Source organism: Pyrgilauda ruficollis, unplaced genomic scaffold (assembly GCF_017590135.1).
Source record: "Pyrgilauda ruficollis isolate IOZ18807 unplaced genomic scaffold, ASM1759013v1 scaffold12, whole genome shotgun sequence".
In the NCBI taxonomy this organism is placed as follows: domain Eukaryota; kingdom Metazoa; phylum Chordata; class Aves; order Passeriformes; family Passeridae; genus Pyrgilauda; species Pyrgilauda ruficollis.
The window spans coordinates 14019974-14034404 of record NW_024510321.1 but is presented as its reverse complement, the minus strand read 5'-3'; the positions used below and the strand labels follow the sequence as shown (position 1 = coordinate 14034404).

The 14431-nt window shown below is 42.6% G+C and overlaps 1 protein-coding gene across 3 annotated transcripts in view; it reads left to right on the top strand.

Annotated features, from left to right (window-relative positions):
* The window catches only part of LOC121365261 (mycocerosic acid synthase-like), a 38475-nt gene extending 32647 nt beyond the window's left edge, over positions 1 to 5828 (top strand). For all 3 annotated transcript variants that reach the window (XM_041489300.1, XM_041489310.1, XM_041489318.1), the window contains one exon: positions 93 to 5828. In XM_041489300.1, coding sequence (XP_041345234.1) covers positions 93 to 5651 — 5559 coding nt within the window. In that variant the 3' untranslated portion in view covers positions 5652 to 5828. The remainder of the gene's footprint in view (positions 1 to 92) is intronic.
* Positions 5829 to 14431: the final 8603 nt, after the last annotated feature.

The window sequence follows — 14431 nt, the reverse complement described above, 5'->3', positions numbered from 1 at the left end:
CAGTATTTCTTGGCTTTGTTGTGGTGTTTCATTGTTTTCTTTACAGAGAAAGCATGAGTTTATTAAAGACAATTTAACTTTTAATGGAACAGGCAAAGGAAGACTACAGCAAAATCTGGGGCGTGATAAACATCAGTGCAGTCAATCAGAATGGCAGATCCACGACTCCAATCACGAGACCATCTCAAATAGAGCAAGAGAAGTTACTGCGCAGCATTTATGGAAGCCGTGTTGACCCCTCAGTTGTGCAGTACATTGAAGCCCATGGCACAGGAACTGCTGCTGGAGATCCTACAGAAGCTGAGAGCCTGGGTAGTGTCATTAGCAAAAACAGGTCTTCCCGAGTTTCCATTCTGAAAATTGGTTCAGTGAAAGGAAATATTGGACACACTGAATCAGCTGCTGGAGCAGCTGGGTTAATCAAAGTGCTCCTGATGATGCATCATGGAAAGATTGTTCCATCCTTGCATTACTCAAAGGAGACGAGCAGCATTGATACAGAGAAATTAAACCTTGCTGTTGCCACAGCTGTAGAGCCCTGGGAAGAAGCCAGTGAGTATGGAAGAGTAGCTGGCATCAACTGCTTTGGATTTGGCGGAACCAATGCTCATGTTGTAGTCAGGCAGGTGAAGCAGCCAGAAACTCTTCCTGCCTTTAAGAAGCCCCTGGAATTAGTTCTGCTGTCAGCAGCATCCCCTAAGTCCCTTCAGATGACAATGGCCGACACAGCTGAGCAGCTGAGCACAAGGAACTCCGTAACTCTCCCAAGCCTGGCCTATACATCTGCCTGCAGAAGAAGCCATGCCAGCTACAGGTACCGAAAAGCATTTGTCACAAATTCCCTCCAACACTTGCAGCAAGAGCTGAAGCTGGCAGCGAGCACGGAACCCGCCATGTCCAAAGCGGAACCACAGCTGGTGTTTGTGTTCTGTGGCAATGGTGTAACACTGAAGGAGTTCAGTGAGGCACTGCTGAGCTCAGAGCCGGTGTTCAGAGACAAGTGTAAGGAAATAGAAGACCTTTTCCAGCAGCATGCTGCCATCAGCCTCCTGCCAGCAAGAAATCATAGCCCAAAGGACTTGCTGAATCCAGAGTTTTCTCAGCCCTTGCTGTTTGCCCTGCAGGTTGCTGTAGCTTCCCTCCTGAAGCACTGGGGTATTAAGCCCGTTGCTGTTGTTGGCCACTCAGTGGGGGAAGTTGCTGCTGCACACATTGCTGGGTACCTTTCCCTGGCAGATGCAGTCAAAGTGATTTATCACCGGAGCAGGCTGCAGGCAAAGACTCCCAGCGGCAGAATGCTGGTGGTTGGAAACATCCCTGTTGAAGAGATAGCAGAACGCCTGCATCCCTACTCAGGAAAGGTGTGCATTGCTGCTTTCAACAGCCCCATTTCCTGCACCTTGTCTGGGAGTGTAGAGGCTGTGGAAGCTGTCCAGAGTGAGTTAGCTGAAGCTTTCAGACAGAGAAACATCTTTCTTCATGTTTTAAAAGTTCCAGCTGCGTACCACAGCCCCAGCATGGATATGATACTCGGGGAGCTGGAGAAGCAGATAGAGCCTTTAGAAAAGCAGAAGGGGGAAATGGAAGTGATTTCAACACTGACTGGGGCGGCTGCATCTGAAAATGACTTTGCTCAGGGCAAATTCTGGGCACAGCATACTCGTGAGCCTGTTGCTTTCACACGAGCCATCCAAACTGCAGCCAGAGGCAGGGAAAACGTGGTGTTTGTGGAAATAAGTCCTCACCGAGCACTGCAGCGAAGCATAAAAGAAACACTAGGGAAAGGCACAAAGGTGTTGTCCTCTTTGCAAACGGATACAGAATATCAGACACTCTTCACGCTTGTAGGAAATCTGTTTGAACTGGGATTTAATCCCAACTGGCAGCACTTTTATAATGGGTATCAAAGTGTTCCTGTGGCCATTCCACGATATCAATTTGATCGCCAAAAACTCATGAACTGCCTGGGTATCCATCAACAAGCAAACCAAAGAGGTGTCAGTGCCAGTCATCCTTTGCTTTATGGCATAAACAGTGACAACGTGGAGTTTGGCTGCCTGGTGTCCCAGGAAACGACACCGTACTTATATGAGCACAAGAACAATGGGGTGGCCTTAGTCCCTGGGGCTTTCTATGTGGAGCTTGGTCTGGCCTCTGTGATGAGCAGCTCAGAACCTAAAGTGCCTCTGAGCACTTGCCAGCTGAGTATCAGTTTTTCTGCACCGTGTGTTCTTACACAGAATTCCCAAGTGCTGAGTATCAAGCTGAGTCCGCAAAAAGCCATGACAACTTTTGAGGTTCTTTCTTCCTCCAATGCAGTTTATGCTGCTGGCCAAGTGGCAAAGGGGCTTGAAGGTGTGGTGGAAGAAAGCAGCATCTCCTTCCAAGCCATCTATCGAAGATGCAAGTCAGTGATTAGCAGAGAGGAGCTTTATGAAGCACTGTCTCAGGTTGGCTTTCAGTATGGCTCCATATTCAGGCAGCTCAGTGATGTGCATTACTGCCAGGAGCTAAAGGAAGCTATAACGAGCATAAAGGTGAATGAGGAGACTGCCAGAGACATGTACAGCTACTGTATCCACCCAGTGCTGCTTGACTGTTTCCTGCAGATGACCGCTGTCCTGACCTCAAGGACACTCCACTCCAGAGCAGGCTTTCCTTCAGGGATAGGCAGCCTGGTGGTGCTCCGCCCACTGCAGGAGGAAATGATGATATACATGAGAATGAGCAAATCCACTGGGAGCTGCCTTGAGGTCTGTGGATGCTTTGTGGACAAACACGGCTCTGTTTTGGCTGAGCTCAAGCGCGTTGCCATCACTTTCATGAAGGAAGCATCTTCCAGAGACAATGAGTTTCTCTTTGAAAACAAATGGAAAGAAGTCTCTCTTTCACAGACAATTGGACATCTGGGGTTTAAGCCCAGAGTGCTTGTGTTTGCAGACAAATTTGGGATAGCTGAGCAGCTCAAAAAATACTTGCATCCTGCTTCGAGATATGTTATGTATGAAGGCTGGGAATGCCTTGTGGAAGGAGATGCACAGAATAAAATGAGAGCAGAGGTTAAGGATTATGATGAAATTCTCTTCCTGTGGGGAATCCAAAAGTTAAATGAAGATTCCCCAAGGAAAGCAGTAGATCAGCTGGCAAAGTGCTGCGAAGCCTATCGCCAGGTAGTGGTGGCACTAAGAGGGAAGACGTCTCGCTGTTCCGTCAGAGTGATCACCTACAGAACAACAGAGAGATATGTGGACCACGTTAACTGTGGGTTTGCATTGTATGGCATGACCAGAACTTGTACTGTTGAAGTTCCAGAAATCACATTTCAGTTGATTGACCTCAGCTCCTCCACTTCCCTGGACATCTCAGTGTTAGCAGATGTTCTTGTCAAGTACAAAGGTGGGGATTATCCAGAAGTCTGCATCAGCCAGGGAAGAATTTATGTGTCCGAAATCAGACGCACACCTTTTGTAGATGCAGATTACATCCAACCCATAAGATCACTCCAGAAATCACAGTCATTCACTTTGTACACTTCTGATCCATACACAGCAAAAGACTTGTCTGGGGAATTATCCACCAGTGCTGCTGCTCAACTTGACAAACAGAGTGTTGAAATTCAAGTGGATAAAATTTGTCTGCACTCAGAAGATTATTCTCCCATTAGTGTTTCTAGCTGTAACTTTGGTAATACACTGTATTGGAACTCCCAGGCAGGAGACAAACACAGGCTTCTAGCTCTTGATTTCAGTGGCACAGTCACTGCAACAGGCAGTGATGTGAAAAAAGTGAAAGTGGGAGATCATGTGGTTTCATGTTATCCCACTGCTGCGTCATCCAGAGTTCAGATTCCAGGAACAGTTTGTTTCAGTGCAAGGAAATTCCCATTCCTCCAGAATGTCCCCTGTGTGTCATACTTCATCATTGCATGGGAAATCTTTCTTCAGAGGTTACCCAAAGGAAAACATGGCAGAGCATTGGGTATTATTACTACAGAGCCGTCCTCAGTTTTGTGCCACATTCTTTCTGCAGCAGCAGAAGAGATGGGTTGGAGACCAGTCCTTGCAAAGTCCACTCCTAATGTGCTCCAGTATATTAACCTGTGTAGTGCCCTTGTTATTCTTCCTCCAGTCAACAGACTGTCTCAGGAGGACCTGGCCCACATGTCCTTTCTTAAAGATGTGGTGATCGTGTGTGGCAGCCAACAGCCTGAATGTATTCAGAATGTCAGTGAAATTGATCATGAAAACATCAACTTTCATATCCTTGCTGTTGGCAGCCTTTTCCGGAAAGCACCTCTAAAGGAAGTGCAGAAGACCGTACATGCCTGGATCAGTTCCATGGATATGAAACGGTTTAGACATCTCTCAGGTTCTGTTTTTCAGCAGACTGAGAACTTTGAAGGGCTTAATTCTGTGATGTCCTATTTCACCTGCACTTCTGTGCCCCTTGCTGTCCTGAGAAGGCAGAAGGACATTGGTGTGCTTTCAGATATCCCGCTGTACGAGCCCCAGAAGCAGCTGTTCAAGCAGAACGCTGTTTATGTAGTAGCTGGGGGGCTCACTGGACTTGGCTTTGAAACAGTGAAGTTCATAGCTGAGAACGGGGGAGGATGTATTGCAATTCTGTCCAGGAGAATTCCCAGCAGTGAGAAGCAAGAAGAGTTAAGGGCTTTGCAGCAGCAGTACAAAGGGAGCAAAGTAGTGTCTGTGCAGTGTGATGTGGCTTCGAGGAGTGATGTTGAGAAAGCTTTCCAGTCCATTGCCAACACCTTTGTGGGGAGTCCTATCAAAGGGGTGTTCCAAAGCGCTGTTGCTTTACACGACGGCCACCTTGAAGTGCTGAAGCTGGCTGACTTTCACAAAGTGCTGAGCCCAAAAGTAGCAGGGACCCTAAATCTTCACTGGGCTACCAGAGACCAGGAGCTTGACTACTTTGTGTGCTACTCCTCTGTTACTTCTTTTCTGGGCAATGCCACCCAGACAAACTATGCAGCTGCAAACTCTTTCCTGGATGTCTTCTGTCTCTACAGGAGGAACTGTGGGCTTTCAGGCCAGGCCATTAACTGGGGTGCTTTGAACCTTGGCATTCTGCTCAACCAAAACCACATTCAGAGCATTCTGGGATCCAAGGGCATAGACATTCTGCAAGTGCATGAAATTCATGACTATCTCAGGAAGACCTTACTTATAAACAACCCACAGCAAGCTGTGGTCAAATTGAACTTTCAAACTTTGTATCATCATGTTTTTACTCAGATTATTTCTCTCAAAAGTCGCTTCATATCACTTGTGTCAGAAGATTTCAAGAACAAGATTGAAACGTGTGAGGAAACTGAAGTCCCAGAGGCTGCCTTTCTCACATCTGAGGACTACATCACCTCACTGGTGAGTGACCTCACAGGAGTGAACGCAGATGAACTAACCATGAACACGCCACTTTCGTCTTTGGGCATAGACTCTATGTTAGCTATGACAATTCAGAACCGTGTCTTTCAGGAGCGAAAGGTGGACATACCCCTTGTGAAACTGCTTGATCCTCACACAACTCTGTCAAATTTAGTGGTGGTGTTAGAAGAAACAAGCGATGCAAATGGAACAGCTGAAAAGAAGAATGCTGTGTTTGAAAGTGCAGAAAATGGGAGCTGGCTATAGGAATCTTCCCAATCAGGAATTGTGTAACTTTGACAATGCTCGGACCCTTTGTAGCATGTCAGAATGTGTAATTGCAGAATGTCTGGTGATGCTGAATGTACTCGTCTGCACTGACTCAGAAAAACCCACACCAGGTTCTTCTGCCATTATTCTGCTAGCTGTGTTAATTTCAGTCAGTTGTTTGACTTTTTACTGCTTGCACGTCTACATTATGAAAATACATGTAAAGCAGAATATGATTATTTTGTCATTATTGTACTCGTTAGGTATTTTTATTTTTTAAAAATATTATCAAATTAAATCAATTATCAAGTAATTTGATTATGTAATGTTTATAAATACCAGCATATTTTTGAAAGTCCTTTAGATGTTTTGAATTTCAAGGTTTCTTCTCAAAAAGGAAACTTGATTTTTTTCCTTATGTTTTCAAAAATAATAAAACTGTACCAGGTGCAAAGCATACAGTAAATCAACTGGATTTTAAAATTAATTAACCATTTTATGATAACTGAAATAAACAGGAATAGTAGAAGAGTTTAAAATGCAAAAGCTAAAGTGTAATTTCTTCTTATTTTATTGTTTTTGTCATTCATTCACTCCCTTGATTTAAATTTTTCTAATCCAAACATGTGCTCTTATTTTCTTCCTGGGAGACCTATCTCACACTTTTGAAAGGATTGCCCACAGATGGAAAAATGTAATGATATTTTTGCAATAGGGATCTAATTGTAGAAGTTCCAGTATACTTTATTATGGTTAAAAACCAGAGCATTATATTCAGTTTTAAATCTTACTGTAGTAAATAGTTTTCCTATTTGTAAGAAGGCATCTTCTATTGTGAATGTAACAGCAAATGCTCTGTACTGAAGTAAAATACAGAATATAATTTGCTATATTGCTCACTGTCATTACCTGTGAATTTATAAACCACCTGAAATTCATGAAGAGATGACAGTCTTATCTTCAGCTTTGAACAGGCATCCTCTTCTGATAGTCCCTTTAGGTCAGGCCAAATCATTCTAGCTAAATCTACAGTGAGGACAGTACTTTGTATTACACAGAAAAAGTTATAAGTGCCTTTGATTAAGCAGGAATCAGCATTTTAAATTAATCTTTTCCTACAGATGTGCTAGTAGTATTAAATCCTATGGTGTAATATAAATTTAGTGTTAAACCTTCTCCACAAATGGTATCTAAGAAAGGTACTTCCACAGCTACTCACCAAATAGTCAAATAACATTGTCCTAGAGACTTCCTGTTAGTATCCCTGGGATTCCAGAGAAATTAAACAGAGCAGGAATGGTACACTAGATTAATTGTAAAGTATTTGTTCTATACAGGGGAAATGCTTATGCTTGTTTTGGGTGTGTTTACTAATCACAGAGTGGATTTAATGAAAAAATCTATATATCTTTTTACATCTCCTTTGTCCAAAGTGGAGGGAAACTTAACGACATTTCAGGAAATGTATAGAAGAATAATTTGAGTTAAATTAGAAGAATAAGTTGAGTTACCTAAAACTCACACCTGCTGTCCTGAGAAGCTATATCCTGTTCACAGTGTCTGTGGACAGTATCTATCAGGACAAGCTAAACCAATTCTGAGCTCAGAAGACTGTCTTGAAAACAACTGGAATAAGAACATAAATACACCTTATTCAGGGGAAACTGGAGTCCCTCCAGGATTACTGGGCCTGGTGCTGCCAGTGATGTGGATGGACAGTGTAGTCAGGATTTAAGCCTGGAACAAGTCTTGATCCTAGATTTTAGTGAAAACATTCCCTGGTCATATGGTATTCAGATGAAAGATAGCAGATATTTGCTGCCATTCATGTTTCCCACTCTAAAAATGCAATAAAGTGTTTTCATTGCTCTTCATCTGTGTGTTCCTGGTGCGAGCATAAAAGAGATTTAATCTGTTCAGAACTGGTTATCAAATAAACCAGTTAATAGAGAAATTGTAGGGAAACAACTCAAATCCATAGATAAGAATAGCTGACACACCTGAGACAAGCTGCTCTTTTTACATCTGCAGTGTTAATTTTGACGATTTTGACAACAGCATGTGACTGGAAGATAGACCTGACCTGTTCGTGTATCATTTTCATGGACAGTTTTTGCAAAGGCTGGCACCCTCAATGCAAATTTATCACTCACCAAAAAAAGAAAAAAGAAATCTTATCCTTGAAAAAGCATGAAGTGGATTTGAAGAGCTGTACTCTAGAAAGTCTTTGAGGCCAGTAATCTCCCAATCACATAATTTGCAGTGTATATCAATTGTGTATTTTCTAGAATGTACTCGCCCAATTTGTTACGACAGACTGAAGTCTGGCAGACAAAATGTAGAAGAGACCATGGATTTCATCATGCAGAACACTGTTTCTGGTAATCCCAAAGAAGCAGTTTTAGGAAAGTGAAACAAGTATGCTTCAGAGACTTTGAAGGAGATGCATAATCTGGAATAAAGCCATGCTTTCCTCTTAAACCAAGGACTCTTATCAGTTCTCTGGGAGCCAAACTTCCGGTTTAGGACAAAGTGCAGTGGAAGACAGATGCTGATCTGAATATAAGTAAATCAACCATATAGATATGTCTAAGTTATACTTCTTATGCATGACTGACACTCCAAGCCCTGCAGCTGCAATGTGAGAGTTTAATGTATGGAGTGAAAGCTAGTGGCTTCAGGGGTTGCAGTTGTAAGAGAACTGTGCTTTGCTCAGGGCAGTATGTGTCTCAGAAAAGCAAGTATCTTGGAGTCACATGAGGCCAAAAGAGTCAATTTTCTGGTAGAGAAGGATTTGGAACTGGCCCACACAGAGAGGGTCTAATGTGAAAAGAATGAAAGAATGGGGGATTGCCACCACCAAAAGAGATATCTCAAACTGGCAATAGAAAACACAGCTGAGCAACTGAGTGCAAGAAATCAATTGCTCTCTCCAGACTTGCCAAGTTACCTGCCCATGGAAATGTCAAGTTTTTTGCTGCTTTTTGTTTTAGCACTTAGCAGAAGAAATCTCTGTCTTCATCTTTTAAATGTCTGAGGGGTGTTCCATAGCTCGACTCCACTACTAGAAACTCTGGGAAAACACCTTGAATTTAAACTAATAGAAGTGGATTCCTTACTGGTTGGGGTTACTGCTTCTGCAGAGGAGGTCACTGAACAATGCATAAAAAAAAAAAGAGGCTGTGTTGGTTTTAGGCAAGCAGTAGCACAGAAATAGGAGAAAAAAGAAAGTGAGTAAACACATCTTCAGGGTTATGTGACATGTAATAGACACTCTGCAGAAAATAAGGATTACTCCTCCTCGTGCACTAAAACTGGATATCACAAACCTGTTTGAACTGGTGTGTAATCCAGACTGGCAGCCCATCTGTACATTGTTTGCTCTTATCCTGAATCACTTTTCTCAGTGTCCCAGTGCTGGTTCCCCAGTACCCATATGATCGCAAGAAACTCATGGCAATGCCTGGCTTCTTGCCATAACAGTTTATCATAAAATAATTATAGAAGTCATATTGCTGATGCTTACAAAGTGCCTGTAAAGACACATCTACTACCTACTCCTGTACATAGAGTGTACAGATGCAGAATCCATAAACAGCTTGCCATGGTCTGTGATTAATAGAAATACAGAAAATGAAAATGAAATAGAAATAATAGAAATAGAAATAGAAATAGAAATAGAAATAGAAATAGAAATAGAAATGAAATAGAATGGCTAGTTTAATTTCAGGCACAAATCCCGTCGCAGGACTTGACCCAAATCCACAGGAGTTTTTCCTGGAATCAGGAAGAATTCACAGTTTGGGCACCAGAAACTTATGACCTGGCTAGACTTGACAATATTAACCGCGGCTGAGAAGAAGCAAATTAGGATGTTTTAGGTAAAGGGTGGCTTGGTGTGATGAGGTCTGCATTGTGAAACTTAAGGGACACAGCTCGGCTGGTCATGGCACGGAGATGTGCTTGTATTCTAAAGGCAGCAAGCTTCTCCATTCTTTTCAATGGGGATTTTCCATTCCCAGAGCCCTTTCCCAGCGATGGTGCCCCTGCCTGTGAGCACTTCCCAAGGCCGACACCCCTGTGCTGTGCAGCTGGGCAGGGCCAAGTGCAGCAGGAAGCCCTCTGCCCATCGTGCTCCATCTCCAGGGTGCAGTGCCTTGCTTCCATGACTACAGGAGATCCCTGCACTACTGCAGTGGCTTAAAGCCTTTGTACCTCAAAATCTTCAGTTCTGGCCCCATGAGTGCCCTCAATCTCACCCTGTTTCCCAGCTCTCCTCAGGTGTTCCTCCTTTCTCCCTGGGAGCTGAGCAGTGGGCTGCAGGAGACAGATACCACATAAAACACATTTAGTCATGCAAGTTCATCTCCTGCAGAGGCCAGACCATGCCAGGTGAGCTGTCCCTGCCACGTTCCCCGCTTGGCTCCTGCCATGGCCTGAAAGTTCTGCACCTCTCCCTTGCACCAGAACCGGCCCTGGAGCCTGTCAGCTGGACGGGAGGATGATGAGATGCCAGCTCCAGGAAACAGATTCTGAAAAATTTCAGCAGCCTGCTCGGTTTCTCTTTTCCCCTTTTTTCTTTCCATAAGGCTCATTTGCTGTTTTCAATTGCCATGTTTATTTGTTGCTGAAGCCTTGGCAGAACTTTATCTGCTGGGTCAAGTTTGTGGTAACAGTCATGACCGCAGCAGTTCAGTGAATACTGAAATGCTGGCTTGGGTTGGAAACATCAAAACCAGGGAAGCAAAAACAATATTGAAACCTGACAGAGGCTTACAACTATGAAACCTCTAAGGGGAAGCAGTTAGCTCTGGACAGTGTGTAGGAAGCTAGGAGAGATTTATTTAAGGATTTTTATTTCTGTCTACCATATTGATCAAACTCAAAGAAAACATGCTAAGAGATAACCGAAGGGAGGCTGTAATCTTCTCTTTTTTCTTGGTAAGCACTTGTTTAGCTTGATCCTTGAAATATTCCAGCAATGACAATTCCACAGCATCCTTAAGTAACCTGTTTCAGTGCTTCCTTACAGTTAGCATGAAGAAAGCCTTTCCTGATGCATTGCACTGCTTCTTGGTACTTCCCTCTTTGCTGTATTTCTGTCTGTTCTAATGGAATATTTTGGGTCTTTCTTTATGTGGCTCTTTTGAAGGTCTGAAGATCTTTTTTTGGTGTCTTAAAACTTTGAGTCAATTTGGTTTGTTTCATATTTATGACTTGCTCATGATTCAGTTCCAAAACATGTTTCTATTTCCCAAAATTATTTCCCTGATGTACATTCATTATGAAACTATTTGGGTTGCATATTTTTAAAGCTTCTCATTGATATAAATATTTTCCTATGAAGTGGAAGCAGTTGTTTGTGAACCACATTGATAAAATTAATACAGTACAAATTATCATGTAAGAATTGACCTTGGCTGTTACACAGTCCACACGTGCTTACACATTGCCCTAGTGATTTTCCTGATATTAATTATAAATTGAGAGCTGGGTTAATGTTTTGGCAAAATATTCAGAGCTTCCCAACTTGGCTGACTGATGAGCACCAAAAACAGATGTTCATCCTGACATTTCAAAGAAGTAGCAAATACACTTACTGCACAATTAGCAAAAGCAACAGAAATCAATATTTTTTTAACTGTAAAGCAGACCAAAAAAAAAAAAAAAAGTGGGAGATGACCTGTCTTTTACCCAATGGCACGGTGAATTTTTCAGAATTTCCTCATTTTCTGTAAAGCAGAGCAAAACACTCCCTTTGGCAATACATGAGAAAAAAAGGAGAAACTACTGGTTCTCCTCCCTGCAGTCAGGTCACAAAGCAAAACAGAAGACATGCATGGAAAACTTCTAAATATCCTACTTTCTGATGGTCATAGAAATACTTGGAATTTGCTTTGGTGAGGACAGAAGTCTAGTTTCAGATAGAAAGAAGAGTGCATCATGACCTTAGATGTGCAGTTGATGGCTTTGATTCTTCTGCTTTTAAGGAAAGGACCTAAATCACTGCCAAGTTAAACTGAAATATGAGGACTTTCCACATCAGCTCATCAAAGAATGCACATGCTGCTGTCTGCTTGAGGCTGCTGGGTCCAGCACAGGGAGGAAACACCCATTTTTTCCTCATCTTTCAGGCTTTAAAATGACTCTGTAGACAACACTTTTAAACAGTTGCTACTTAAAATTTTCATCACATAAGCCTGTGGATTGAGTATTCTTCTGGTTTCTTGTTATTGTCAGTCCTAATCCTGCCATATTGTTAAGGGCTCTGCTGTTATTAAGCACTGTGCCAATACCTCTCAAAAGCTACAACTCTCGGCTTTCCAAACACAGTGGTAAATTTGTAAGTAATGTTTTCAGTCATGCCAAAATGACTTGGGCCCTAAGCCAGAAACGACTTAGAGATGTATGTTTGTACTGGCAAAAACATTTAATCCTTCATTCAGCCTCACTGAGTGTCTGCCTGTGCTTCTATGTGCCAAAGGGCAAGAGACAAGGAGATATATCCCTGCAAAGCTTTCAGTTTATCCTTCTTTTAGCATGCTGCTGAGCTGCTTTGCATACTTGGGCATAGTCAGGCGGCAAGAACAGTGTTAGAAATACACACACACATCCATCTCTCCCTGCTCCTGACAGGAACACTCAATTCTTTGTGACATTTACTGTAAGAAGAGCAAATGTTTTGGGACAATGACTTCTGGCTTTTCCCTGCCTAGTTCCTGGTGCCCAAGTCATTTATTTGCAGAGCAGATCTCTCAAAGCTGACAGATCCTGATCGCACTAAGCTGATGAAATAAATGCACTTTGCTGCCAACTAAGGAGATATTTCTCAGATAATCCAGTCTACTGTCAGGACAGTGTCTCTCAAGAATTGCTTCCCAAAGGCATTCCAGCTGATTTGGTGCAGGAATTTGCATGAATTCCAGGTGGCAGCTGAGACAGGGCGAATCAGCACCATGGGAGCCACACTGTGAGTTAATATCCCCCCAGAGCTGCTGGCCCAGGGCTGACACAGAGAGCTTCAGCTGGGTGCAGGGGGGATGCTGAGAACAACAGCCAGAGAAACAGCTCAGCTTCACTGTGTTCAAATGTCTCCTCCCATTCCATGCCACAGTGCCTGAAGTCCCCCCAGTATGCTCCTACACTAGGAAAGCAAGGTTCATGGAGATTGTTAGCAAAGGTGCAAAAAGTGGGCTTCTGACACTGTCTTATTTTCCAAGAGTAACTGGATCTGTTTTTCCTCCACAGCTGCACATACTTCAGTGCAAGTTTATGCATGAACATTCACTTAGGAGTAAGAATTTCCTATCTTGACTAAATTAAAGTTACTTAAAAAAAATAAATCTCCTTAAATTTAGTCAAGAGTCTCATTTTTGTCCTCATGTAGCTTTGTACCAGGGTTGCTGGAAGTGTAAATTAAACCAGATGTAGTCAGATCAGTACCAGTGTATGTGACAAGGAAATGCTCCTGTGAGCTGATCATCTGAGGATTTTGCAATACATTTCTCCTCAGCAGTCACAAGCAGCAAAACACTTCAAGGCCTAAGCCACAGTAGCATGGTTGAATGACAGAGTCCATAAACAGCTTGCCATGGCCTGTGATTAATAGAAATATAGAAAATGAAATAGAATGAGAATGGCTAGTTTAACTTCAGGCACAAATCCCGTCGCAGGACTTGACCCAAATCCACAGGAGTTTTTCCTGGAATCAGGGAGAATTCACAGTTTGGGCACCAGTCATGGCAATGCCTGGCTTCTTGGCATTACAATTCATCAGAAAATAATTATAAAAGTAATATTTTTACTTGATTATGCTTTGTAAGCATCACTTGGTGATGCTTACAAAGTGCCTGTAAAGCCACATCAAGTAAGGTATTCTGCTCTCTCTGCTACCTACTCCTCTACATAGAGAGTTGTTATTTCTCAGCCCATTGGCTGCTCATCCTTTCACATGGAAAAAAGACATTCCAACTCATAGTCTAAAGACAGTGAAAATTCTGGAGAGGTGTAGCAACTAATCTACTAGGAGCAGTTTTTCTTTGCTGGTCTCCAAAGGAATGAAGGAGAAGGTTGAAGGGCCAGATTCTCAGGCCAGATTCTCAGGCCAGATTGTTCTCTTTTTGAAGGGCCAGATTCTCAGGCCAGATTTAAAAATCACTGTTCTCTTCATATGCCTACATAGGCATTTACACTAGGAGATATTCCTGTGTTGGAACACCATGTGAACAGAGATGTGATTTATACCTACAAATTCTACCCTTACAGATTTCCATTAGGCATGCACACAGAAATGCAAGCCATTGGGAGGTGTAGGTGGTAGAAAAGAAGCAAGTAAATAAGTTGTTTATTCATCTCTGAGGGGGGTTATCCCTTTCAAGCCTATCTTCTGATAAGAGTAATTAGCAGTAATATACAATGAAAGGACAGGGAAGATGGGAAAACTTTAACCCCCAGGAAAATATATCTAACTTGTTGTTATGCTTAATATGGAGGTTTCTTTGGCTGATATCTTCAACAGCAGAGTTATAATACTTAGATAAAAACATATGCCATCTTTTAAGTGTTCTATAATTTAGCAAAGTCCCAGGACCTAGAAGCAGAGAACTGTCCATTCCCACTTACCTTCATGTATCATTCTGACTCCTTTGCTGTTTGTTAAATTTTGAATTAAGCTCAAATGACCTGACTTGCTTGAGGCTAAAGTCACCTTGGCAGTTATATTAAGGCTCTCAAAACTAAACAAAACTGTCCATGTTCCAAGAGGAATGAACAGGAGG